The sequence below is a fragment of the Cygnus olor genome, chromosome 7 (assembly GCF_009769625.2).
Source record: "Cygnus olor isolate bCygOlo1 chromosome 7, bCygOlo1.pri.v2, whole genome shotgun sequence".
Classification (NCBI taxonomy): domain Eukaryota; kingdom Metazoa; phylum Chordata; class Aves; order Anseriformes; family Anatidae; genus Cygnus; species Cygnus olor.
This window is the reverse complement of record NC_049175.1, coordinates 15035452-15062716: the sequence shown is the minus strand read 5'-3', so window position 1 is coordinate 15062716 and position 27265 is coordinate 15035452. Positions and strand designations below refer to the sequence as shown.

The window sequence follows — 27265 nt, the reverse complement described above, 5'->3', positions numbered from 1 at the left end:
GCAAAGAAGCCGCAGGGCTTCTCTCCTACCACGTGATCCCATCAGACAGCGTTATCAACAGATCAATAACTGCTGAGGTACAGGCTTCACAGCCTTTCTAAGTCAGGAAGCCACTATGCGTTACAGGCGCATTACCATTAATGAACAATAGCTTCATGTATAAGTGTGGACAAGTATCTTTCCCTTACTCTAAAGCAACTGTAACAAAAAGGTACAAATCTGCAGTTTTTGAAACAGAAGATGGACCAAGGTAACTCCATCTGTAATTCTGTATTACTACAGATAACTGGAGGAACAGATTTCTGGTATTTTTAATTAAATTTAACAGAGATGTGGCACAAATAGCTCATGCTCTTTCTTACATCACTTTAGTATTTTTGAAGTCCTCTTTTTAAGAATTAAAAATTAAGAATTCTCTGAAACCACTGTTCCCAGTGCTGTAACTGTCCATTTACAAGTAAAGCAAAGTAAGGTAACTCTTTCAATAAATAAGAAAGAAATTACAATGCTAGCATCCAATGCTAACTCTTTATTGTACCCTATCTTCCCTACCACTTGTTCATTTGATAACTCCTGGGGGACAAAGCAAATCACAGAATCATCCCATCCCTCCCACAGCAAAAGCCTTACCTTCATCGTTCTGGGCCAAGGAACCCACTAAGACAGTAGCAAGTGCAATCCCTACAGCTAACCACTTCCAGAGACAAAACCGCTGTAGCATTTTTTGTCACACTTCACTCAAGGCAGATCTGAAAAAACAAAGATTTGATACATGCATTAGTCAACCAGCCTTCACAAAGGTAACTGTAAACTATTCCATAGCTATGGATGCATATAGGGCATATACAACGTTGAACTGTTATGGACAATACCTGTTAAACAAGTAAGCTTAATCCCATTAACATTAAAACATACAAATGCACATTAATTTGATAATCACGTGTGCACAGCCTACCAAGCAAGAATCTTGCATTTGCTTTATTAAGTTGTAATTTCCATAAAATTAATTTTTTTACTCTTCCTGCTTCAGCCTTATGCTTCACAGTACTTTGGAGAAGTGACCCTAGGGGAGAAGTTCTGCTTATTAAAACTGATGTTTAATTGCAAGAGTCAGCAGAGACCCAGCATCCAAACCCAGTGGCCAGCAGAACATCTCCCAGCAAAAACATGAGCGAACCCAGTAAATGGCCTCCTCTAATAATACTGTAGACTGTAAGTGTCCAGCATGGGAGGAAAAAAAAAAAAAAAAAAAAACACAAACAAAAACCAGAACAAATCAAAACAAAATCAGAAGAATAAATTGGCCAAGACAGGTCTGGATGAACAAAGACAGGTTTGGATGAATTCCAGAGCATATTTAGAATGAGTAACATTAGAAAGTTATATAAAACTGTTTTATTGCTCCAATAAAGAGAATTAACATATTTCTGTAGCCCAGAACTGAATTATTTAAAAATATTCCTTCACATTAAAAAACATTGTGACAAATACAATGAACTTCCTAGCAACAGAAGCATGAAACGGGGAGAGAGTTACAGCATTATAAAAACAAGCTATTGTATAAAAAGGGTTTAAGTGCTGTCAGTTTTTCCCAAGCAAAGCACTTGACTTGGATTTCATTGCCAGTTTCCGCTTATAACCTCCCATTGTGGTTACAAAAGCCCTGTATCTCATTCCAAGTCAAACAGACTGCTTCCCCCTCACTTCACAGCTCCAGCACTAACACAGCCCGATCCACCTGGTGGCACAGTGCTGGGGTTCTGCTGTCATTTCCTTCCACGGGCCCAGCTTATAGAAAAACACAAGCGTACGGACAGGGTCTAATTTGCACCACAAAACTAAACCACCAACTTAGGGCATACAGACATCCTTTGGGATCACACTCTGCTAATCCACACCAAAAGGATGTAGGGTTTCCACTAACAGAAAAGTTTCATTAGGTATTGTAAAAGACAAGAATTTCTCCAAGATCTGAACTTACTCCAAATTGTATCAACTTGCAAAACATTTTGGCTAATACGAACGAAATAGCGCTATGATCTAAACCTGTTCCTCTTCAAAAAACACCCAAACAAGTGTTAGTGCTCTGCAGGAAGAAGCCAGAATTTTCAAAAAGGATAAAGAAAGCAAGCAGTGAAGTTTAACGAACTAGATTCAGAGGACTGTATTTACTGAAATATTTACCGTCCCCAGTTTTGCCTGCTTCCCAGCACAAGTCACACAGGGTGCAGGGATGCCTTAGGCTCCCTTACACATCAATCAGAGTTCCTTTTTTCTTTCCAAAGGCCAAGGAGACCGCCTCTGACTTTTTGCTTTCCAGGGATTTTAATACTAAAGCTCACTATCAAAAGAGTGCTATGAAAATAAAAATGGAGGGGGGGAATGGCACAGCACATTCACCACTCCACCCCTCATTAAGGCATTAAAGATGATGAGGAGCCTTCCCACTCCTGATCTGGGTTGATGTCTGGCTCCTGCCACCCTGGCCAGTGCAGGCCATCAGCTGCAACGTGCAGCAGCTTCAGGAAGAACATAAATACCACACATCCAGCATGGAGGCTCTAGGTAGCAGTGTGAATCTTGGGGGAACTGTGTGTTTGCATTTCAGCTGGACAAACATCAGTCTGACAGGACAGCTCATAATTATGTGAGTCAGTGAATCCAGGCCAAGCAACAGGATCTACGTACCACAAACATGTGCCCATCTTCCTCCTCCCTCCTCCGCTGCCGGCACTCCTACAACAGTCTCTGTCCCTAGCTCCAGGGGAAACAGCTCAAGTAAGAAGTTCAGACTTTTCCTAATGGGGCTATAGTTCCCACCCACAAGAGGTCACCAGAATTGTTAGCAGAGATCTCACAATCCATTTGGCCAGCTTTCTGTTATAAGCCTGTTAATGCCGCTAGGAAAAGGAAGCTTCAGGCTCATAAACATGTTACCAATAAATTGGAAAGCATGTAACTGCTAGAGGAAAAGAGCAGCTAGTCCTCAAGGAAATAGAAAGGAAAAAAAGGAATCCCCCCCAGAAGCATGCGCAAGATTTTGTGCTGGTCAGAAGTGGCTTTTTCCCCCTTTACTTACCCAAGTAACCAAAATGCTCATGTGCACTGTCACTTCCACTTAGCCAACTCAGAAGTAATTCTGGATTCTGCAACGGCATCTTCAAAGGACAGAAGCTTCCACCATACTATATTCTAGGCTGACTACTTTTAAATCAAGGCTGAGAGCATCTACATTGCCCAGATGGTTATTAAACAAATACGAATGTCATCATCAAGCTTGCTGGATGCTTTTGAGGATGCAAACATCTCAATACTTCACGAGTTTTTCCTCCCACATTCAGAGGAGATCCTAAAAGCATTGGGCCCCATTGCTTTTAAGTTTAAACACATCGCATTATTATTGCACGAGGTGACATTTACTGTCAAGTACCTCCAACCTCTTACATCTCAAAAATGGAAACAGGTTGTTCAAGAGACTAATTTAGTTTCTTCAGCTTGGTCTAATAAAGATCACAGGCATATGCAGACTGAGTGTGCTCCAAGTCCTAGAACGAAATGTCCATACACACTTCAGAGACCTCAGATATTTAAATTTACAACCTCGGGAAAAAAAAAAAAAAAAAGAAAATCCACACCTCCAAATCACGACATCCTATTTTTGAAAGAGCTATTCAGAGCTCAGCTGACGTTCTTGAGTCAAGTCTACTCTAGAGAGATTTCAGGACAGAATCTTGGCAGGCTTATTTTTGATTTTGATGAAAAGTCAAGTAAAACACAAGAACAGCAGCACTGCTGCTCTAAGAATAAGCATCTCTATATACAAGTGCATACAAATTGGCCTCCCTTTCTCCTCCAATTTATAATCAGAAAAAGAGCTGGTATGAAAACGTAGAAAGCAAGGATGCTCCTACCAAAGTTAAGCAGATTCTGCTAACTCAGAAATAGCTCACAACCACCCAAGAAGTTATTACACAGTTCCAAAAGGTCCACAGTCTATAAGAAATAGCATTCAGCTGTAAATGCAGTCTGACATGGCAAAGGACAATTGTGAATTGCTAATAAAAGGAATATCTGTAAAGTAACAGCATACAGTAAGTCTTACAAGATTAGGAATCTAGGAAAATATATCAACATTGCTGCAGCAAAATTCTGAAGTTTGATATTACCACAGGCAACGAGAAGTTATATATTCACACGTGAAAAACCTTAATGAAAAATAAAGAGAGTTGAGGTTTTGGGGAACTCCAATTTTTGGCATGTCTGTATCTTTTTTTTTTTAAAAAAAAAGCTTCAAAAATATTCTCTCAGGAGCATTCCATGTTTGACTGTACGTATGTACTGAGACAAAACAAGACAGAGCTCCCGAGAAACATGAGTACGCCCATGCTTTACCAGAGGGGCGGTGGCACCAGCCGATCACTGGTGGTATTTGCAGCCTGACTGCAGCAGTGCCGTGATGGCACTCCAGGGAGCAATCACCTCTCCTCATCTCACTTCTGTTTTATTATTATTTTATCTTTCACCAATGTAGCTATTGAATCGCTCAAACTCCAGCAAGTCAAGTCATCTATATGACACTTTTCAAAAAGTCTTAAGACAGGATAAAGGTGAATGGAAAAAAACAAAACCCCAGAAATCAAATGAGTCACAGCATCTAAGCACCTGGAATATATTTAAGACCCAATGCTATTCTTGTAATCTTAAATACCTAAGATCCATTGTTATTGCAGTACTTAAAAACTCTGCATTCATTTGAATCTGACCAGAGAAACATGGACTTAATTAAAATAAATAGCCTTGGTCAGTGTAAAATAAGCAAATAATAAATACCGATGCAAATTTGTTCCTGGTATGGAAATAATTGAAGATAGAGAAGCCCTCTGAAATCAGGTATATGCTAATGCCATGCGTTGGAAGGAACTGATTCTTTATAAAATTTAACCTCAGAGAAAGATAGGCGAGGGAGAGGAAAAAAACAAAACTATTATAGATGTGGTTAAGAGGTAACAGAGAAGGAAAATCTGCTGTACAAATACCCTGGCTAACGTTGTCGCCACTGGTCTCCAGCAAACTTCCAAAACAAAACTAGTGCATAAGTTGCACCAGAACATGGTGTTTCTATGTTGTTTTTAATAAAAAGAAAAATAAAAATCTCAGCTTTGATTTTGCCCCAAGTCAGAGGCCGTTGGGTTATTCAGAGCCTAGTCAAGGCTCCCTGCAAAACGCAGAATGTAACAGCACCACAACATGAAAATTGGCATAGCAGCAACTTGAATGCCTTCTTACCGCTAGCAGCAAATTTGAATCCATCTTTGAGGCAAACACAGTTTATAACTCATTCTAAGAGGAGAAAGTGCATACTTACAAATCACTAAGTACACGTAAACAAGCATTTGCCATTTAATATACGTCAAGAACAATAGCTCCTGTGAAATTACCATGGTTGGAAGAATAGTACGGCATGTTTATAAATGTTTAAATACCTATTTACATGAATGCTGTGATTTTACACAACCAACCAGAAACTCCTTCAAGGATCAACAGTCACACATTTTGTTCATGGGTGTTGCCTTTTGAATATTACAATTGTGATAAAACATTCAGGTATAAAATAAACTACTTTTAGAAGTCTACATACAGAATTCTTTAAAAACAGGAAAAATTATAGTGGACAGTTTTATTATGGGCTCATCTGTATTATTACCGATCAGATAAAATGCCTGAAGATTGCAGACACAAAAACGGGGTCTCTGAAGTGCAAATGCTTGTGCTGTGATGGAACTGGTGCCATAATATATCAGAAATGTCAGCAGAGATGGTAAAAAAGCATCTCTTACAGAAGCCAAATAGGAGATGAATTTGCTTTACAGCCTGACAGCGTTTGTGGCTAGGTTAAAACTATGGTCCATTAACTATATGTCCCAAATGCTTTATTTCTGTTTCTGAAACAATTATGTTGAACTGTCAACAGAAGAAAACACTTCAGAAATACTTAAACATGCGAACAGACAAAAACCACCTCTGGTTTGCCTCAGTGCCATTGTTAACGAGTGTTATGTCACTGGGTAGGCAGCCACAGCTGGCTTGACACATGCCATACCCCATCCAGGTGCAGCAGAGTGCCCACCCTCTGCCATTGCCGCCCCAACGGCACGGCACTGCTGCATTTTCACCTGCAAGCAGGTGGGATGTGCATGGCAGTGGTCAGTGCTGGGACCCGACACCCACACCGAGCATCTTGCAGGGCTTTCACCTCCCATCAGCTGGGTCACAGGGCTGAATGGCCATTTGCACATCTGGAGCGCATCAGCTGGGGACACCTTCAGTTAAGGCTTGACAAAAAAATAAAAAATCCAGCTCACGAGCTCAGGGATGTCCTGGGAAGTAAAAGATCAGCCTGCCAACTCTCGTGCCCACTCTCTGCACTTCCCAGAGAGCTGCCGAGCCTGCCTCAGCATCGGCGTGTGATCAGAGCCAGTGACGGCAAAGCTTACCTTGGAGTTAAAGCCACGAGAGCTATTTACAGCTCCACTTCAGCACCCAGTGTGAATAACCGAATAACTCTGTTTACTGTAGTCAAACATCTGTTTATATGCTCTCCTGAAGAAGTTAAGCATATGCAAATATTTGGTTGAACTGGGGTTATATTGAATAATTTACAGTACAAATACAATCCTTTCTCCAATTTTGCATGATCTAGTTTTAACTAGAACACTATCACAGTTTTTATTTTATGAATACTGCTTGAGCACTCCACATGGAAATATTTCAGCCTATGAACTCTTTGATATACTTAACCCCTCTTACATTAGCTAAGAAGATTTTCATGCTATGGAACTAGGACAAATTGTGTGTATTTTGTTACTGTCCTTTCCTTGATTGGATCCTTTCAATAATGTGAAGATTTTTAAGATTCAGTTTCAATAATCAAACATACTCACAACTCATTCCTTTTTCATGGGTGCTGGATCCATTCTTATGGATGTGTTCGCTTTCATTACATTCAAGTAATTCCTGAATTCCTCCTTGCCCATCTTCCTCTAAGGCCTAACAGTTTTAATTATTCCCCTGCCCTACGTTCTTCTTACAAAAACGGCCACTTTCCCAACACAGTCACAGTCACTGCCACAGCAAGGTATTTCCAAGCCAATGGAGAACATCAGTAACGGCAAGTTACTTGCCGCCACGTTAGCAAAAAAACAATTTAAAACTTTAGTACGACAGCACCTCATCTAGGTACAGCTGACCCCGTAGCAAAATTTAATTTTAGTTTTGCATTTAATGCAAAAGATGCACTTCAAAACTTGAAGAGTCACTTTTGCTTCAACACTGAAATTCCTAAGTTTATTTCAGTGCTGTGTATCCCAAACCAAAGCAACTGGTATTTCCCTACTCACCCTCAATAATAAAGATGCTATTTTCCCTCCACACATAGCAATGGCAGCTCATGTGCATATGGCCCCATTCGCAGCAGGTAACATCTTGCGAACACTTTGCCAATCCCCCTGCCGGCAGAACGTACCATAAATGCGCTGTATTAACACTTGATGCAGCATGCTGTTAATTTCCAGAGAAAAGAGGGAAGATTACTAAGTATATGCAGGTTTGCTCAGAGAAATGCCAACTGTACCACCAAAAATAGAAAAAAGCTTTGACAGAGTAACTGAGGTAGAGATGGAGAGGGGTTTTTGCTTCCTGCTTCATCATTAGTTGCAGTCGCTGGAGTTATTTTCTGTATTTTCTGAGAAGCAATCAAGCCATGAGATGGATTACATCCTCTTAATCATGGGTGAGTAAACAGGATAGCCAATTTAGTCCTGTCTCCAGACCCTGGTTTTTAATGCAGAGGCACCACATATATATCCAGTTCCCCAACCCTCTGCGTGCACTCAGCCTATACAACAACACCACTCTCACGGGAGGTGCCACTGCTTAATGCAAAGATGCTCCCAAGTTCGGGCCTGCATTGGACTGTACATCTAAGACTGCTACCTGCAGGCAGTGGCTCTAGGATGAGGAGAGGGGAAAAATATACTACAGCTCCTTACATCACTGCCGGAGGACTCTAAGAAGTAACATTAACTGCTTATCATAAAACCCTTAAAAATATATATATAATCTATATTAGTCAGAAGTATTTAAGTTAGTTCTTCAATAACCTTTGTCTTTACAAAATATGACCGCAAAGCTTAAATTATACATTAAAGTATTGGCTACTTTACTAGTTAATAATGGAAATACAGCTTGATATAGAACTACAAAGATCAGTTTCACTGCTTTTACTGCAAGACAAGTATTGGACCATATCCCAGAAATCTCTCCATTCCTCCACTGCTGAAGCCTTCTCTCTTTCACTGGGCTCACTTAAAGCAGAGGAGCAAATCAGAGGTTTTCTCTAAGCAAAAACCGAGGAAGAACTTGGTTACCTTGCAGTGAAACAAACGTTGGATTTTTGAAATACCAGGATGGGCAGAAAGTTCAGGTTTCTCCCAGCTCCCACCCGAGCTCTCAAAGAGCAGGATTCTCACAGGGGCAGCCCAGACGAATTGTACTGGGGGAAAAGCAAGTTCAGGCACAGGGAGTACAGCATGGTGGCAGAGCTGCAGCTGCGGGGCTGTCCCACGGGCTGCTTTGCTCACCCAACAGCTGGCCCCAGCATTCAGCTGCATCTCATTTGGACCTGAATTACCAAAAAAAAAAAAGTCCAGGAATGACTTCTCGAAAGACAGATACTAAAAAGCCAATTGTAAGAGCATAGGTTCTGCACTGCCAGTTGCTTTTTTGTTCTTCAAGATCAGAGTTCGATAGCACCTGCCCCACTACTGACTGTTCTCACGTTCGCTGGGCAAACCCTGGTGAGCAATTAGTGCAACGAGGTCAATTTCTGCTATGCAGCTCCCTTCCAAGAAGACCAGACAGTTAAGGGGGCTCATTCTGAGCACCACTACAGGAACCCAATTTCTGGCTGTAGGTATCTCTCCACATTCCCCAGGATGACTTCATCTTTTAGGATGATACAACCTTCAAACACGCCCAGGCCGAACCACCCACACCTACAGAGTTCTGTCCGCAGCTCTCCTGTCCCTGCTGGATGGCACAGACCCACCAGAGGCTTATGTCCCTCTCACACCAGGCACGGTTCCCTCAGGGCCCCTCTGAACACCCTCGAGGAAACCTGCCACTTCTCAAGAGCTCAAGACTTAAACCCCAACTTCCATTATGGCAATGGGCATGTCCACAACTGCGTTATGTGAATTTTTTTTATTGGAGAAAATTACATTTTCTCAAGTTGGATTTATATGCTGCAGCTTCACTTCTCTGAACTCAGATATAAATTTTGTAAAATATATACATCGAACTTGTCAAAGCAAAGCCTATGTTTCTGTAGGAAGTCAGAAGACGACTGATTCTCCTTGCCTGTTAGTCATCGCATGCCAAGAGTACTATTAAACACATCCTGGAGTAATTACAGCTTTTTATTAGCTCTGTTAAAATACTTCAAAAGGCATTTCAGAATTAAAATGCATATACGTATGCACACACTCAGCAGAAATTATATTCAGCTACCTGACTGTCAAGTAGAAGGTTGTGCAGTTATGCATTACTGGGCCAAAAGCTTTAAAAATAGTCCTAGCTTTTGAAGCTGGGACAGCTTACAAGTGCTAAGGCTGATTAAGGCAGATCAGAGTTTTTGTACATCTGCACTCCAACTCACAGACTATGTAAAAGTAAAGTTTAGAAGGTTTGAGATGTCTTCATCTGCACTTAGTTTCTCTGGAAATACAAATTTTCCGCTTACCATTATGAAGCAGTTTGTCCTTACCTACCTGTGATTACCATCTACAGAGAACCCTGGCAAACCAGCCCTCAAGAAGAGATGCTTACGGTCCAACTTGTAATGCTGCTCCCAACAATCCTGTTCCTAGGCAGATTCCTGTGGGGAGGGCACAGCTCAAAGCTCCTTCGCTCTAGAAGTTTTGTTTAATTCATCATAGAAAATAAACCCAGAGTCCTCCACTGCTGCTGCTTGTTGCAACTAACTCCACCCTGTTTTGAGCCGCTGAGCAGGGCACTCAGCTACACACTTCTCTTGTCCAACCTACGTGCAGTGGTACAAAGGCATCCTACAAAAGCTGATGCACATCCCATTCCTGTACACAAACGATTTGGTTCAGTCCCCCCTCCTTGGCACTCCTGGGACAAAAGGCAGTACCTGCCTTTCCTCATTTCTCAGTTCTTCTCAGACACTTCTCTCCACAGTGCCCATCATAAATGGATATATTTAATAAAGACCTGATGTCTCTTTTCCAGAAATGTAGCAAACTGCACATTTGATGTTTATCAGTTCCTTGCTTCCTGGGTCACTCAATGCATTACCGGTTACATTCAGCTACACGTTTACGAGGCACTTAAACAAATGAATTACTGAAGCCGTAAGCCAAGTACTCCAGCAAGCTTTGAGACAATAAAGAGCCTCCTATAATCAATTCCATGAGTGTTGTTTATACCTCTCGTACATCACCACAAATTTGTTGTGAAGCCTCATCAGCCTGGACAGCTGAGCTGGAGCCTGCTAATCAAGCCACACAATAATTGCTACTCAAATTTCAAAAGATGCCGAAGTTATGTAAATAAGACTGCGGAAAGTATTTCCTGTAAGGTTTCATAAAGGCAAACAACAACATTGTTCGTATAAAGACTGTCAGACAACATCCTCACCCCCACACAGGGTCACCTCGTGCCACTGTTTTGGCACTGACTGAGGCCAGCTGTGGGGAGGACAGACAAAAGCCAACAGACATGCCCTGAGAGGCAGACAGCACTCCTAGCATCCTACTTGATATTTTCATTGTTACCGAGCTGACATTTTTGTGAATTTCAAAATACTCGGAGTTTAGAAGGCATTAAAGGCTGATCTGGTGAAGTGGAATAGAGCGTGCAGGAAGCCAGCAGAGCTTTGACACTTGCTGCCACCCACAGAGTGCACGAATGAGTCAAAACTGTACCTACCAGGAGTGATCATAAGTTCAGCAGCGAGATAAGAGAACAGAACAAGTTTCAGAAACCAGGGATTAACATACCTCTTTTACCTGGAGTACTATAACTTGATCCAAAGTTCAGAATCACTGGTCCTGACAAAAAACACTGTTGACCCTCACAAGAAGACTAGTGTCTGCATCGTCCAGGTGGAACAATGTCTTCCTGATGGACAACTAGGTAACAGCTTGCTTTATTCAAGGATGAGTAGTGTCTATCCATTCGGGAAGCTGCTCTGACCATGACACCAAATAAATAGTTTGGCCACCTAGGAATCTGACAGCAGTGAACTAGAAAGCTGCCAGGCATCTGTTAGCATTTGCAAGTCACCTGGAAACAATCACACAAAGTCTGAAGTCAGTTTTCTGAAGTCAGAAAACAAGGAACAACACTCTTTAGGAAAAGGGGAAAGGGCTGTGGCCAAGGAGACATGGCTCTGTGGTGCTTCACAAGGGGAAGCGGGATCAGCTGTCCAAGAAAAAAATGCTAAATTGCATAAAACAATTATAATCTGACAATTTTAGTGGCAAATCCAGAAGAAAACTGAAAGCTAACAAACAGAGGAAGTGGTCTGCATGGTTTACCACTGTACCAGCACTGGTTGAAGGAGGAGCAGGTGCCAGGAGGGAATTAGCAGAGCAGCATGGAGCACGGGGACCCCACCAGTGAAAGGTCCCAGCAGCGTTTTTTAACAGCCCTGGGGGATTGTGAGCAGCTTTGCGAGGATTTAAATGCATTTGGTACCTGAGCAATAGCTGGGGAAATGAATTTCAATTTGGATAAAAATGCACACTGGGACAAATAACATTCATGAATGCAAATATGGATTCTGAATTTATCAGCTTTTTAGACATTATCCCCTCAGAGGAAGCAGTATAGATAGCTGCTGTAGTGTAATGGGCACTGAGCTAAAGTAAACAAAATGCTTGGGAGCATTAGAAGGGATAGAAATACGACCCAAATTAAAATGGCATTATAAAGGACAACAGAAAATCCCAGAGCATTAAACACTGGTTTTTCTACCATAATTTCCCAAGGAGGCACCAGAGAAGAAGAAGGTCTCAGAAAGGACAGATGAACTGACTTTAAGTCACTGTGGGACATAAACCCTCCCTCATCAACCAAAGCAAGAAATGCCCCCTCCTCACCCCCCAAAAACCCAACCCTTACCTCTGAGAATACAAGCCCAAGCATTACTTTTCGCCTGAAAGAGACGTCACAGAGAATTGACAAAGATCTTGGCTACCAGAACTGCTGCAGCAACGTATTTTTCACTTGACTAATGTAGTGCTTCTGTGCTACATGGATACAGACAGGAATAAAAAACATGAATAAATACAAAGAAATTAACTAAAAACATGAACTGAACATTTGGACTCGTTCAGGAAGTCGTGGCAGGGATAACAACTGATTCCACTGCCAGCTAAGTTCCCTTTACAAACAATATCATTTTAAACTACGCACATTAAGGCAATGATTTCATATGCTCAGGGCTTGTGGGAAGCACCTGTAGGAGCCCCAAGAGAAAAGCTGTGCAGTGCCATCTAGCTTAGTTCAGGGGTGCTTTTCAATTCCTCTTCAACATGCAGTAACAGTCAGATGAATACCTGATGAATGCAATGGATTAATGGCTTCTGTTGCAAATTCATGGCTGACTTATTTTTTCCAGCTGTGTTTTATCAGTTTAGTAAAGCACAGAAACCCGTGAGTTTCCTGCCACTTCCATGCGCTTGTTCCAAGCCAAACAAACTGCCAGCAGTAAGGAATTTTCCTCACCTTAGTTCTTTTGCTTTACTCCTACCACTTGGGCCCTCAGCACACAGCAGAGAAGAGAGAAAGAATAATGCCTGACAAGAGTGCAGACACGTTTGGGAGACTTGGGCTTAAAAACAGCATTTTTAGCAGTGCTCTGGTTCAGACCAGCTATAGTTGGTGACGTGACTACAGGTGGTAGCACCTCCCAGAGGGGCTCTCTGATGCCTCTTTCTCTCTCACATGTTCTTTCCAATTAACATGGCCTCAAAACACAGCTTTTGTTCCAGAAAATTATTTAATGAAATTATATGATCTAATTGAAAGGAAGAAAAAAAACACCGATTGCCGGTTTTTATTCTGTGTTGCACAGTGCTGCAAAGGTGGAGGAGAAATGGGTTTCTGGCCTAGGAAAGGAAGAGGTAAAGTCCACTAACAGAAATAAAGCAGAGTAAGTTAAAAGAAATAATCCATACTTATTGTTTTTCAACAAGCAAAGGCAACACTATAAGCAACAAGACTTTTCTTTTGAAATGCACAGTTCAATTTTAAGCTGTTTCCCATTGGCAAATTACATGTTTCGCCAACCATACCGACGACAGAAATGCAGTACCTCGAGGTGCTGAAATTAGGGCTTACGTCACTATCCCGCAGGTACAGCTGCTTCTGCTTGAAACCCCTGAACTTGCACAATGCCATTAGCACACGGAAATGAGAAATTACAGAGACACCAGGTCCCAGGCAGCAGCACCGTAGGAAGCTCCAACTCCGCAGCAACCACATCATTTTCTCTCCAAAATAGGTATGGAGTAGAAAAAGGACATTTTTGTCTTCTCCTGTCCTCCTGAGTAGATTTCCCCCTCCCCCCCCCCTTTTTTCCATTTTTTTTTTCTAGCACCCAGTCTAGCTCTTCACAACACTCAAAGGATAAATGTGAAATTAATCTCGAAGGCTACACATATTAGCCACAGCACCAGTTCCCCAAGACCCAGACTGCCTTCCTGTAAGATGGAGATTTTTGCTTTAATGCCAGTGCTCATTTGATTAGGAAGCAACATGTTTTGTCCAAAACCAGAGACATTACTGCAATGACATCAACCTCTCCCTGAAGCTAGCTCCTAGCTTGCACAACTGTGACAGGAGGTATTTCTCCCTAAGAGAGAAAATTGGAAGCACCCCCTTCTAGACAAAATACCATTAGAATGATGAGGAGTTTTGTCTTAGAGGCAAGCCATCAAATGAAAGGCAAAACCTATATGTACGCAGTACCAGCAGAAACCATCCAGAAATTACACAAAATAGGATCCGTGACAGAAGCACTGCAAATTGTCCCGAGGATACAATCAACCTTAGGTGGCACAACTAAGCAAAAAACGTCATATGACATGAATGCTGCTGTACAGCCTTACCCCATTTTTGAAGATTAAATTATCGGTGCTCTCTCTTAAACTGCATCTCAAAGGAACCACATGGCTTTAAACTTGCTGAGATGACAGATCTTTAAAGAAATAGCTTCAACACTGTAATGGAATAGATGTTGTTCAATTACTGTGCCACTATACAGCAGGACTCCTTCTTTTGCATCTCCCCCTTGAAAGAGGAAGTGGAAATGAAACAGAAGACCACGACCATCAATGATTTGAACTTAACACTGAGAAAAGGTTACAAAGACCCAGCTTTACCTAACCACCTCACAGGTCAGCTATATGGGGAACCTACCTGGATCAGAAGGCAGGAACTATTCAAAAGGAGCCACTGATAAGCAGGTTTAGCCTAAAACACCTTGCACACACTTACATATACAGCCCATGTAGGTGGCTACCAGTCACTTTGAAGCTGAACATCTCAGTCACCAATCCGTAACATATTACCCTTTCATTGAAGTTAGTCTCTTGGGACATCTTCATAGAGAGCCTTCTATGGTCTGAAGACCTCAAAATTGTCTACAAAAACTTTTTGAGTTTCTCCTCAGCTTTATATATATATATATATATATATATATATATATGCACACACACGCACCATTTAACCAAGATTGCTTTAATCATGTCTTCCTTAGAAAATATGCACAGAGCAGAAACTCAAAAAATTACACATTTTTAATTATTACTTAATGTGCCGTTGGAAATACCATGTGTATCTGAAAGCACATCAGACAGGCAGATTGCAAAACGTAGTTCACCAGATGTCCCACCAGGAAAGCTTCAGGGGACTGACACGTTATGCAGTGTAGGTTGATTTCCTGAGCTACCATCCTCTTGCAGCATCTTCCAAAAATCCTATCATTTGTGTTTCATGTCCTTCAGCATAAACCTTTTAAATAACCTCCCACAGGGAAAGGTTCTTCCCCGCTTGGAAGATTGTTCAACTTTTACTACATTTTAGTATGAAGCAAACTCTTAATCACAAGACATCCTTGTCTCTTGCTATTATACAGAGGTGGTAAACAACAACCCCCCTAAATACATTTAAATTTGTCTCTTTCATCCTGGTTCCCCCCAAACAGAAGTATTGCTCACAGCCTGCTGAAGAACAGACTTGCCTGTATGAAAAATATTGTCAATAAATTAATCACTATTTGAACAAAAGGTTTTCAGAAGTACTCTGGTGAGATTTTACCAGCATGGATCCAAATTAGAAGTTTAATGAGTTACATAATTTGGGGTCATTTCTTGTTCCTAATGAATACAGCAGTTGACTACTGTATTTCTTAGTGGTTGCTCCATAACTCTCTTTTCAACTCAAACAATTATAAATTCTTATGGGCATGGGGAGGAACAGCAGGCAGGAGTTTGCACTCAAAGGATAAGCATTATATTTGGGGGAGATACCTTGTTTGTTTTCTTTAAAAAAAATTAAAAAATCAGGATTTCAATCACTTCAAATTCAGAAGTGGCCTCAGCTGAGGAACTACAAACAACACTCCAGAGAAACTTCCACTGTTCTCACCCGAAAGCCTCTCCAGTCCAGGGAGGAGAAAAGGTGAGGTGTTTTTTGTTTAAAATACCTGCAATAGTAACTCAGCAGGAGTGCCTGGAAGCCCTGCATTTTAATATACTTGCAAGAAAGCCATCACGCAGAACTGTCACTTCCAGTGGAAACAGCCCTTAGTGAGGCTGAAACTACTTGTGAGTTTTTGTAGTTTCTCCCTCGCAAGTAGAACGGAAACATATCACACATGCAGTAGCATCTTTTACCAAAACAGCCCATGTTGTGGTCTGTTTTAAGGCAGCAAGTACCCCCACTGGCTCCTTGGCACAGGATCAGAAGAGCTTCATCTCCGTTTCATCCTCCTCCCCAGGGCTGTAATCCCACAACATTCAAACACTTTAAATATGCCCATTCATCCTGACCCACGAGGCAGGCAGATACCAGATGTAAACATGCCTATCTTAAAAACACCCAGTGCTTTACCTGCAAATCGTTCACAGATGAGAACGACACATTCCTCTTCTCCCCAACATCTCATCTCCAGCAAGAAGTGATGATTGCAAATCCCATTTCTTGCTCTCCCCATTCCCCTTGGGCATGCACTATTTCACAAACATACCTGAAATGGTTCTATCAACTGGATCAAATTTACACCCTTAGTATTACCTAAATTAAAACCCATTTGTTCTAACATGCATGTCCACAGCAACAAGTAGCTGCCTGTCGCGTTTTGCATAGCCTTTGATGGTGGTTCATCTACCCTGGCATAGTCTCCCCAGTCTGCTTTCCATAAAGTGAGGTTCCAAATGCCACCCATGTATGGATGAGATGGAGAATGAGCACCCAAAAGCAGCTGAAGAGCTCCTAACATGCTGGCAGTGAGAAGTGAACAACACTCAATGTATTTCTTTTAGCAAGGAAAAGAAAAAGTACAAAAGAAAAAGTGATGCAGCTAGGTATCAGAAAATGAAATATGATCCTAACAAAGATGTGTATATGGTGGGTATATGGTGGCACTTAATTCCGTAACTTTTTACTAAATAGACTACTTTGCTGTGAAACTGAAGCCATAATAAACAAACAGCCATAACTTCGAACTACAAGAAGAACATTTACAGGGTACAGACACAAAACTTTGAGAATTAACATACTTAAAATACCAGCAGCAGTTAAAGAGCACAAAAGTTTCCCAACACTATTTGCTGAGCTTATCACATCTTAACTTCCCATTTGTCACTATAAAAAAAAGTCCTGGTTCAACCTCTTTGAACTGTAATAATTAATATTCATCTCTCCCAGTGCTTTCTCTTCCCTCACGCTGCATTTCATAGAAATGGGTCTTTTTTAAAAGACTGTTTTTCTCCCGTGGGGATGACTAGCACAGACTGCCTCTGCTACCAACCCAGTTAGCAAACATTAGAGAGATCTGCCTCTGTACTAATCAGACGGGTCCAAGTAAGGTCACTCCATAGTTAGGAAAAAAGAAAACAGAGCACAGAAAACCATTTTAAGGCAAAGGACAGAGCAGTTCAGACAAGCTCAGGAACCTGGGCTTGTCACTGGAGTGCATTTTCGAGAGATTAAAGGCGACAAACTACACTCCAACCAAATGATCCATTGACAGAATATTTAGGGTATAAATAGAAAACGTCTTCTCCAAATAGATCAGATCTTTAATGCTTTGGAAGTCATTGTCTGCAGGCTCTGCCACACAATAAATTGATTTAGCAAAATGTCAAGTTGCAGGGAGGAGGCAAAAAAACAGGAGTTGGATTCCTCCCAGAAGAACATAAACTATGTAACTGCACTGAAACAGGCAGCTGAAGGATTTACTGACCTGCTGGAGTATTTAATGAAATTATTCCCATGAGCACAGTCTTTATGAACTGGATCATTACGATCTCCCCCCCAGTAACTTGCTCCCTTTTCAATATGCAAAAAGACTTCACACACACCTTCATACTAATGATTTCCACCACTTGTGCAACTAGAAGAATGTTGTTCAGAAACCATTTTACACTTTCACTCACCTGGCGTAAACTTTCTAGAAACCAAATCTAAGCATCTCAAAACACAAACTTAGAGAGCAGTTCTGGTTTGTGAGAAAACATCAGGTACACTTATTAAACATGGAAGTTTTGTATGATCTTTAATCAAATATCCAAGCTGACCATAACTTTTGTATCAAATATCAAATTTGGTACCCCATTAACAAACAGAACCATATCAAAAAATGAACTGTAAAGCACACAGTAAAAAGGTGGGATCACTGCAAGACAATTCAAACTCAAGTCTGACTTCAGAAGAGGTGAGGAAAAAATATGTATTTTAGTATCAAATGGTTACTACAAATTTCCAGTTACAGGTAAGAGCCTCTTACATTACAGAAGTTTATAATTAAACAAAATTGTTGGCTTTACTTTTGGAATTTTTTACATTACTTATGTTTGTATCCTCATTTCAACATGCCCCAAAACACAATCCTACAAGTATTACTACAGATACTTATCTTGCCTAAGTTCACTGAAGTCAGAAGAGACTGGAACAAACAGTAAGCACAGCTCAGACTTGATCAAAAATTCCTGTACTTTGCTATTTACCAAGTGAACTCTCAAAATATCTAATTCCTGAGTTGCTTTTTTTGTTTGTTTGTTGCGTTCTGTTTTTTTCTTTTTTAAAGGTTATTTGGAAGAGCAGGTATCTTGTAACAGACATGCCACCCAGATTTTGGATACCCCAAATCGTGGAGGAAGGGAAGAGGTGGCATGTACCTTGAAAGGAACACAGACAAAGCTTTCCGTGCTGCTGGACGTGGCATACTCCCCATGCCTGACCTGCTGGGTACCAGCTTGTGTTGAGCACCTCCTTACAGCACACCACTTCACCACCTGCCTGCCAGTCTTCACTGCCATTCTGTAAACATGGTTTTAAAGAAAAGGAATTAAGTTTATTCTCAAGATATCATATCATTACCTCATTTGATATAAGACCAATAAAAGCCACCAGTGCTGCCATGTAGACAGCCAGTATATCTCAAAGGCTACAGAAGCTCTTTCACACAGCACCTATGTCCACCACTACAGTGCACTTGTCCAATACCCAGCAAGAGACACAGTCCCTCTTGAGTTTTCCATCCACTATCTGTGGCCAGAACTTTCTTGCAGTACTGATTTGTGATGCATGAAAGGCAATGGCAAGCTGCAAGTGAAAGCACGAAAGGTTCACCAGCTATGCAAAGTAAGCAGCAGCAGCGTGAACCTCTGCTAAGTCACTGCTCTGTAGAAATCAAACCAACACGGAGTCAACAGGGGCCTCAGGCAGAGCGTTGAGAGGCTTGAGTAAAAGAGGCACTAAATCATGGTCATAACAAGCATCCCTTCCCCCGTTTCCACTGAAAAAGGCAACACAGAAGGCACACAGTTATTTAATACAGCAAATCCTTACCTACGAATGGTTCAAGGATTACAAACTGAAGAGGCAATGGCTTCATGAGATGATACATGAGAAGAAAGTCAGGCTCATCCAGCATTCAACAAAATAGTCTGCACTGGAGAAAACTTACTGCCCTCGTTATTAAAATGAAGTCCCTCTTATCATCTTTCCTTTTACTGCTTCATTCTTTGCCTAGCTAAATGGTATCAAACAAAGAGAATATTGCTCATACTTTTACTGTTTTAATGCATATAAATTATAATAAAAATACCTAAGTGCGAAGAGCACTTCAGTATGCTATACTTCTTCCACTTCAAAATTAAAAAAGAACAACTGTTTGAGAAAATACAACAAAAAAAATAAATTTAGTATTCCTTGCAAAAATTTGTGAAATCAAGTTTTGCGATGAAATACACTTTCACACTATTATTCCACTGGAAACACTTTATATTGCTGGAAATTAGATGTCTGGTTTTGTTTGCTGTAGAAAATGGCTACATCTTAAAAGACATTACAGGTGGAACATACACAAGAGCCTTCTGCAAACACAGAAAATACATATGCCAGTGCACTGCTATAAGCAATCCTGGCCTCAAACACAAGGGAATTAAGTTTAAGCTACAAAGGCAACATACAGTCCTTCCTAGGCAAAGGTTTCAAAAGATAACATTCCATTGAGAGAGCTGACAAATGCGTAAGTACAATCCAAGAATCAAGATTTTTGGAGAAGAAATGTGCTTCATGGAAAAGTATGCTATTTCAGTGACAGTAAGGGATTTATTTCACTTATGGTCTTCATGTTAACAGTATACCTATGCATTTCTACTTTAAGACATTTTAATATTAACTCCGCAATTCAGCTTTCTTAGGCAATGTCACAAACCAAAGACTTGGATCAAAACAAACTCCACCCAGGAAGAAGCGATGAGCCTACAGCAAGCTTCTCAAAAATCCAGGAATCTCAGGACCCTTGCAGCCCAATGAATAAACTTACTGATGAGGATGCTCCAGCTCAGCTCCATGCAGCGCCGGAGGGCATCAGAATACTTCTGCAGGGGGAATTGCCATTTGTGGATGAGACAGAACTGACACACTGATCAGCTGTGGCCTTTAAAAGCAGCACAGCACATTCCATGAAAAGAGTCAGCCCCTGTCCAGTTCAGTATCAGCATCACATTTCAGTTCTCCACCTTCTTCTTTGAACAATCTGCGTTGCTAAAACTGATTACGTTGTCAGTCAAAACAAGAAAAGGCCTTGGCGGCATTTAGTTGTTTCGTTCTTGTTTCAAGAACAAAATCCTTATCGAAGTCACGCTGTACAACCAAAGTATCACTTTCTGAACTAGCTGACACCACTACCAATTACACTGCAAGGTAAGCAGCAATACTCACTTTCTTACATTCATATGAGAACAAATTTTCATACTGCTATGTAAACTTTAACAACAATGAAACCATCTTTAAAGAGCTGAAGTACCTACCATTTTTTTTTCCTCCTGTCTACAAAGTCGGAAGTGTATCAGTCTGTACAAGTCTTTGGCATGATCAAGCATAGCTGCTTTATCTCCAAAGAAAAAGATCAATAATAGATTAGGAAGGCAAAATAAACATAAATAAATAAAAAAAACCTTTCATGTCAAGTCTCAGTGCATGCACTGAGTGAGATGGGAGCCATCTCCCTGAGCTCCCCTTCCCCTTTCACCCATGATTACACACCTCCATCACATCCTCCTCCTCCAGCAATTCCTCCTTCATGCTGAGTCCCAGCCTCCTTATTTATTCTTCGCAGAGAAATTATTTGTATGTCTGAAATTAGATCTCTGCTGAATTTGGCCTGGATTTCATGAAACCTTAACAATGGGGAAACACATGGGGCTAATTCCAAGCGGCAATGAAGAAAATGTTTTTCTGCCTCCTATGTTTCAGCAGAGAAACCGACAAGCTTTTCTTTCCATAAAAACTGAACATTCAGGAAGAGAACCTGATGATACATCGCCATCACTGCTTAAGCACTGGGGAAAAGGCACGTTACAGCCATTACGTGAACTGGGGATGCAGCTGCAGGTCACAACCAAAACTAGTCTCTTACCTTCCACTTCTGTGACCACACTGTGCATTGGGACCGGGGGGGGATATGATTTCCATGAGTTGTTTGCTGTCGGCTGAACATTCACAGTTTAATTATATCAACTGTACAGTCTTTACCACTATACTGATGTATCACACGGTAAGCAGGGAAAAAAAGGACTGTAACAAATATTGAAGATCTCTACCTAGCTACTGGAAAAAGCACCTGCATTTTTGGCTTGTGGTAGCTTTTCTGCGATCATACGTGTGACCTTACCTCAAGTCAGGAGTCAGTTATTATTTCTGTGTCTGCTCCCTGACCCATCTCCGCTCAAACACCAGCTCATTTCTCCTGCCTGCACCCCTTCACCACTCCCATTAACTCACCTTCCTACCCCCCTTCCCTGAAAAGTCATTCTTGATTTACTCTGATCTTGATTTACTTGATTTACATTCTTGATTTACTCCGATCTACACTGACAGAACCCTGGCTTACAGAGATGGGACAAAACTCTCTTATTTTCCCTACCCACTAAGACAGGTCATTAATAGCAATGAAAATGCAGAGGGAAGGGGAAAAAAAAATACAAGTGTCTTGGTCTAATAGTTTCAAACGGGTGTTTAGTTAAAATTTCAGTATCAGGCTTACACATCCAATACAGGAACGTAGAGACAGAAAAAGGGATTTGTGTAGAAAGGAACAAGATCTGTAAGTCAGCTTGTAACAGGGAAAGACCGTCAGGATGTTTGCTATTCAATAAATACCAACACCAACTCAGCAGAGGAGCAGCCACAGCGCCCACGTTCCTGAATAAGAGCAGGGCCCCCTGGACACTCAGCTTACAGGAAGCGTGTGGTCAGGGCTGCGTGCAAATCCATCGAGACTGGCTGTCATACAATAAAACTTTAAGAGAAGATGGGCAGAAAGCAGAAAAAGAAGAAATGCAATGTCAGGTCTGTGCATGGTCTGCAAAAGCAGCTCCTGGTTATACCTTATGCATATGCCAACCTGAAGGCAGGCAATTAGTAAACACCTTTACAACCACTCTGAAGCTGCATCACCACCATTATTCTTCTCTGGGACTGACTTTAAAAGAAAAAATAACAACAACACTTGCCCTTAAGAAGCAGTACACAAAACCAAAGCAGCCAGCCTCTTTTACCTTCAGAACTAAGTTGCTTTAACAAAAGACTATGAATACAAAAGCCACGCCAAAGGTCAGATGAGAGAGTAATGGTCTCAGGAGGCAAAGAAGTGTATTTACATACACTGGTGGTGAAAAAAGGTACTTCTAAAATCAACATTTAGCAAAGCTGAACAAGTGCATTTCATAAAGCAAGTCTAAAATTCTGCTGCATGAACTTATGGCACAAAATGGAAATGGCCAGAGCTAATGAAATATCATAGCATAAATGAAATTGTTTTCTAACAGAATAGTTAGCGACTGGGAATATTTCCTGCCTTTGTATACCAATTATTGCTCAATTACTGTCAGGCCACCACACTTCCCAAAGTAGCACCAGAAAGTCATTTATAACACTGGTAAATGAAACATCTGCTACGTCAGTAAGCAGCAGCATAGCTGTTTGTTAGAACCAGGCCTTTAATTCAATAGATAATAACCAGGAAAACAATGTGATTGATATCGTTAGTTACTAAATTAATCATCTGGCATAATCGAATAATATTTAATAACAAAGATGATTTCATTCTTATGGATGAGCAAAGCACTGGAAGAAAGATTCTTCTCCTTGATTACAGCTCTGGAAGAGCACTGCATTACTGCATTAGTAGCTGCTTCATTAATTACCTATTTGCAGCTGGCCAGATCAACAGCCAGCTGAGAGGGACGGGCATCTGCTTGCTTTGAAAGCGCAGGCATCCCAAGTATTTTTGGGAAACCGTTTAACTGCCATCACACGCAAACACCCATGCAGAAGAAACAGAATCAGTGTTTCCACAATCCAGTGTTTTCCAATGGTTTGGATCCCCCTTCCTGACAGCCTGAAGTCTGCATAAATCAGGGTTCCTAAAAATTTGTTTCACCATAATTCTGCAACATGAAAGTAATTCATCCCCTAGGGACAGTAAAAGATAACAGAACTTAAGAATTCTAGCACTTCTGTGAGCAAACTCAAAACCAGTATTTGCACAACTTAAGAAGCTTATTGAATTGATCCTCAAATGCTTTTCAGAACTAACCTCCTCCAGTTCTGGTACTCTTCCACCTCAAAGTAGGATACTTCCATTTCCTAACATAAGAGAAAGAAAACTAAAATTTGATGAAAGAGAGCAGAAATCAAGAAAAACTCCTTCCATTTCTACTCAGAGAGCAAGGCATCTGCAGATAAGCCCCAGGCTTCAAGGACAGTTTAGCATTTGAGGAAAAATATCTTACATTTTGTTCCTCAGAGGATTTTAAGCACACAGGATGTACCTGGAAAACAGCCTGGCACCATTATATTGTAAGGAGGAAGAAAAGCATGATGTAAGAGAAAAACTTTAGTAAAGAGATGAATTATCTTAAAATTAGGGATTCTGAAATGAGTCAGAAGGGGCAGCTTTCTCTCTGTATGGACTGAACCACTGCAAACTGGCCCCGTGATCCATAAAGCCCAGCCTTGTCAGAGCAACCTGACATGAAACACTTGATCTGCTAGTGTTTTACCCCAAGCTTTTGCTACAATAGAATAAGGCCCAAAGTAAGTAATAACAATACACAAGTCTGCAGCTGTCAGCAGAACACATTCAGTGTACTTCTGGCCACTTGTACACTACTTTTTGCACATGCACAACTCCCCATGAAAACACGTGTTGTCAGCACGCGCCGCAGAACCTGTCAATGTGCGTTTTCAAGTCCTCCCAGCATCTATAAAAATGCTTAGGCAGTAAGGCAGACAACCAAGTATGACAGCAATTTGGGAACTCTAGTTCTCAAAGACCAAGCACAAGCATTTCCAAGGCAGTTTTCCCCATATAATTGTATTGGTTTAGTCAGAGTTCCTTTAAGTTCTTCATACAAGATGCTTCATTCTTATTCAAGAAGATTTTAAAATAACTCTCATGCTAGTGAGAAACAGAGGCTATTTATCTTAACCTGTGTTTCTTGTAATTCTAATCGACCAGTACCTAAACTTCACTATTTAATTCTCATTGTTCGTGTACAACTGCGTTCAGTTGAAAGAGCTTAAGCTTGGCAATTTCAGCTGATCATATAGGAAGGCAATGAAGTATCAAAAGCAGAAGGTGTTATACGCAATTTACCTTTTAATTAATCTAAACTGGGAACTAAAATTATGATATGCAATTTAATTTTATGTTTTAATCACTCTCAATACGGCATTTTAACCTCCACAAGCACTCACGTTTGGAGGGGTGCAATGCAGGGCTCATCTAAGCTCTCCACATCACTTTAAAAGAGTTCCCAGATTTTAATTAACCCAAGAGCAACAGGGTTGTTCAAACTGATCTCTGCACTAGCAAGAATTGAGTCAAGATCCCTAATTTTTGCCTTAACACTGAAAAAAAAAGGTCACATGAGAACACTAGAAACGAAAAGACTGCCATAGGTGGCACTTTTCCAAGCTAAGAGGAAGAGGGGAAAAAGAGCTGAAACCTGCTTGGAAATCTGTTTTCAGTGGGAAGGTTTCTGTCAGATGTTCCTCCTGGGGAGCAATCTGTGGTGAGCTATTCTGCCATAGGTCAGTGTGCAATCTAAACAGGAAAAATGGCTGAAAACATACAAATAGACATAAAGAGCACAAATAGCCAGACTAAGGAAGTTTAATACCCTGGCCTTGCTATTGGGCGGCCAATTCATTACCTGCAAGTAACACATGAGACACCTGCCGCTGATATTTTAAATCCTCACATCTACTCAGGTTTGGTGATGGAACATTAACACAACGGGAGTGAGAAGACAAGTTAATGGAGAAGACATTGGACAAGTCTTTTCTGAGAATTGTTGGAAAAGCAGAAGCTGACTTGCTTGCATCCCCACTCACCCACAAGAACCCACCTCCTCCATGCCACAGGTGGTCTTTTGTCTCTCATTTTAGCACATACATACATACGCTGAGAATTTTGCTTCGTGGGATCAAGTACACATCTCCATCCCAGGAGAAATTTTAGATATATAGAAAAAAAATAACCTTCCACATAGTTTTATCCACAGTTACAAGACTATATACCAGAACAAACAAAAAATTAAAGCTGGAACATTTGGAATACTGTATGCATCCAATATGCATCGTGTTTTTCATTGAGATGAATACCAGCAAAGAAAAACCTCTGAGGTTTGTGATCAATATGCTTTTAAAAAGGTTTTAGTCCAGAGTCAATTTGCGTAGGTTCACAGCTGATGTACACCAAGCAACACAAACAGAGCCTGCAACACATTACAGCCCCAAAACATGCCGAAGCTCCTCTCCCTGAAACAAGTCAAGATGAATTCAGATGAGAATGTTTGTTAATAACCAGCTTCCAGGGGAACAGACACACCCACAACATCTTTCCAGTTAGCAAATCCAGAAGCAAACAGCCCATCCACACACACTGTAATACAAAGCATGTGTCAACTAGGTGCTGTCTTCAGGCTTTTGACAGGATGCCAAAGTGGTCCTTGGTAGCAGACACTTTGGGACCACAGTAAATAAAACTGTCAGAACAAGAAAAATGAATAGTACGAGTGTGAAAAAAAAATTAATTGAACTTGATCTGTACATCAATTTAGCCTCTGGGGCAAACTAAAATTACTTGGCTCTTAAGTACCCTAGAAACACCCAAATCTCTGTCCAGTGTAATTCATGTTCCAGGCTGAATCATTTGAACCAATTAAGAAAATTTAACTTGCTTTGTTCTAAAGAACAACCACTCTGGTCCATTTGATACAGTGATGTTGCTTTGAATCTCTGTGGATGCAATGCATGAGGACAAGAGAAATGTTTAGGCAGACTGCTCAACAACTTTGTGGCTCTTTGTTCATGTTGTGAGCAACACAGAGATAAAGGATGTGACCTTGCCCTGATACCCCATGCAGCTAAAACACTGCAAAGCTGCAACTGCAGAATCGCTCTGTTCAACAAAGCAGAAACAAAGCAGAATTTTACTGGATTCTGCAATCTATTTACGAGGGGAAGAAACCCACTAGCAGCAATAAACAACTCAGAGTACTGAGCTACTACTCAATCTGATTCTACAGTTTGAAATGGCTAGGAATGTAAAAGGTGACTTTCAGGCTCAAGCAGCAAAACTACCATTCAGGCACTCCCTAAGCAGTGTGTACAGCTGGCAAGTCAAGACTGCTTAATTTCTTACTTGCAAACCTATCTCAGAGGTAAATAGACACTCAATACAGAAGTGAGAGAAGAAAATGTGAAACTAATATCCCTCTTCTGCATTCACAATTGTTTCCCACTAAATATTTACAAATAATTTATCCAAATCAGTCATAAACAGTAATGGCACCTTGCCTTACTCAGCAGTGATTGATCACAGCACATTAACAGCCAGTAGTTAACGAACGATCTTGCCCTTACACAAGTATTACTTTCAATCCAGTCTTTCTCAAGATCAGGCTCCCGTCACCTTCCCCATACAAAGCTTCTTCCCTAACCAAAGTCAATGCTTCACCTTTCTAACCATATGAAATTTTGCCAGTTTTGATCCTCCTTCCCTATTTATCTACCCCCCACCAGTAACTACAGAACCAAACGGTGAAACACAATCCGTGATGGAGTGAACTTCACTTGTCTTCCTATCTAGCTTACAGATAGCACATTAAACAAAATTAAGCGTTTTAAAAAAAATAAAATAAAAAACAGTTGTTCACCCCACAAGTCAGGAACTCAACGTTACTTTGGTAACTAACCAATATAGCCTTACAGGACAGGCACAAACAGGTTTATAAAATTTTAACCAGTGACCACCTCGGAGAGATGCAGAGACTGGACGTATGGATTTCCTTAGCGCAGCTATTGAGTATCACGTTGGGCAGTGCAGAAGATCCATTAATGAACGCCATTAGAAAGAGTCTAATTATAAAAA

General features: G+C 40.9%; 1 protein-coding gene across 8 annotated transcripts in view; it reads right to left on the bottom strand.

Moving 5' to 3' along the window:
* PCDH15 (protocadherin related 15) overlaps positions 1-27265 on the bottom strand; it is a 738374-nt gene that overhangs the window by 356035 nt on the left and 355074 nt on the right. For all 8 annotated transcript variants that reach the window (XM_040563492.1, XM_040563503.1, XM_040563491.1 and 5 more), the window contains one exon: positions 631-749. In XM_040563492.1, the coding sequence (XP_040419426.1) occupies positions 631-721 (91 nt within the window). In that variant the 5' untranslated portion in view covers positions 722-749. The remainder of the gene's footprint in view (positions 1-630; positions 750-27265) is intronic.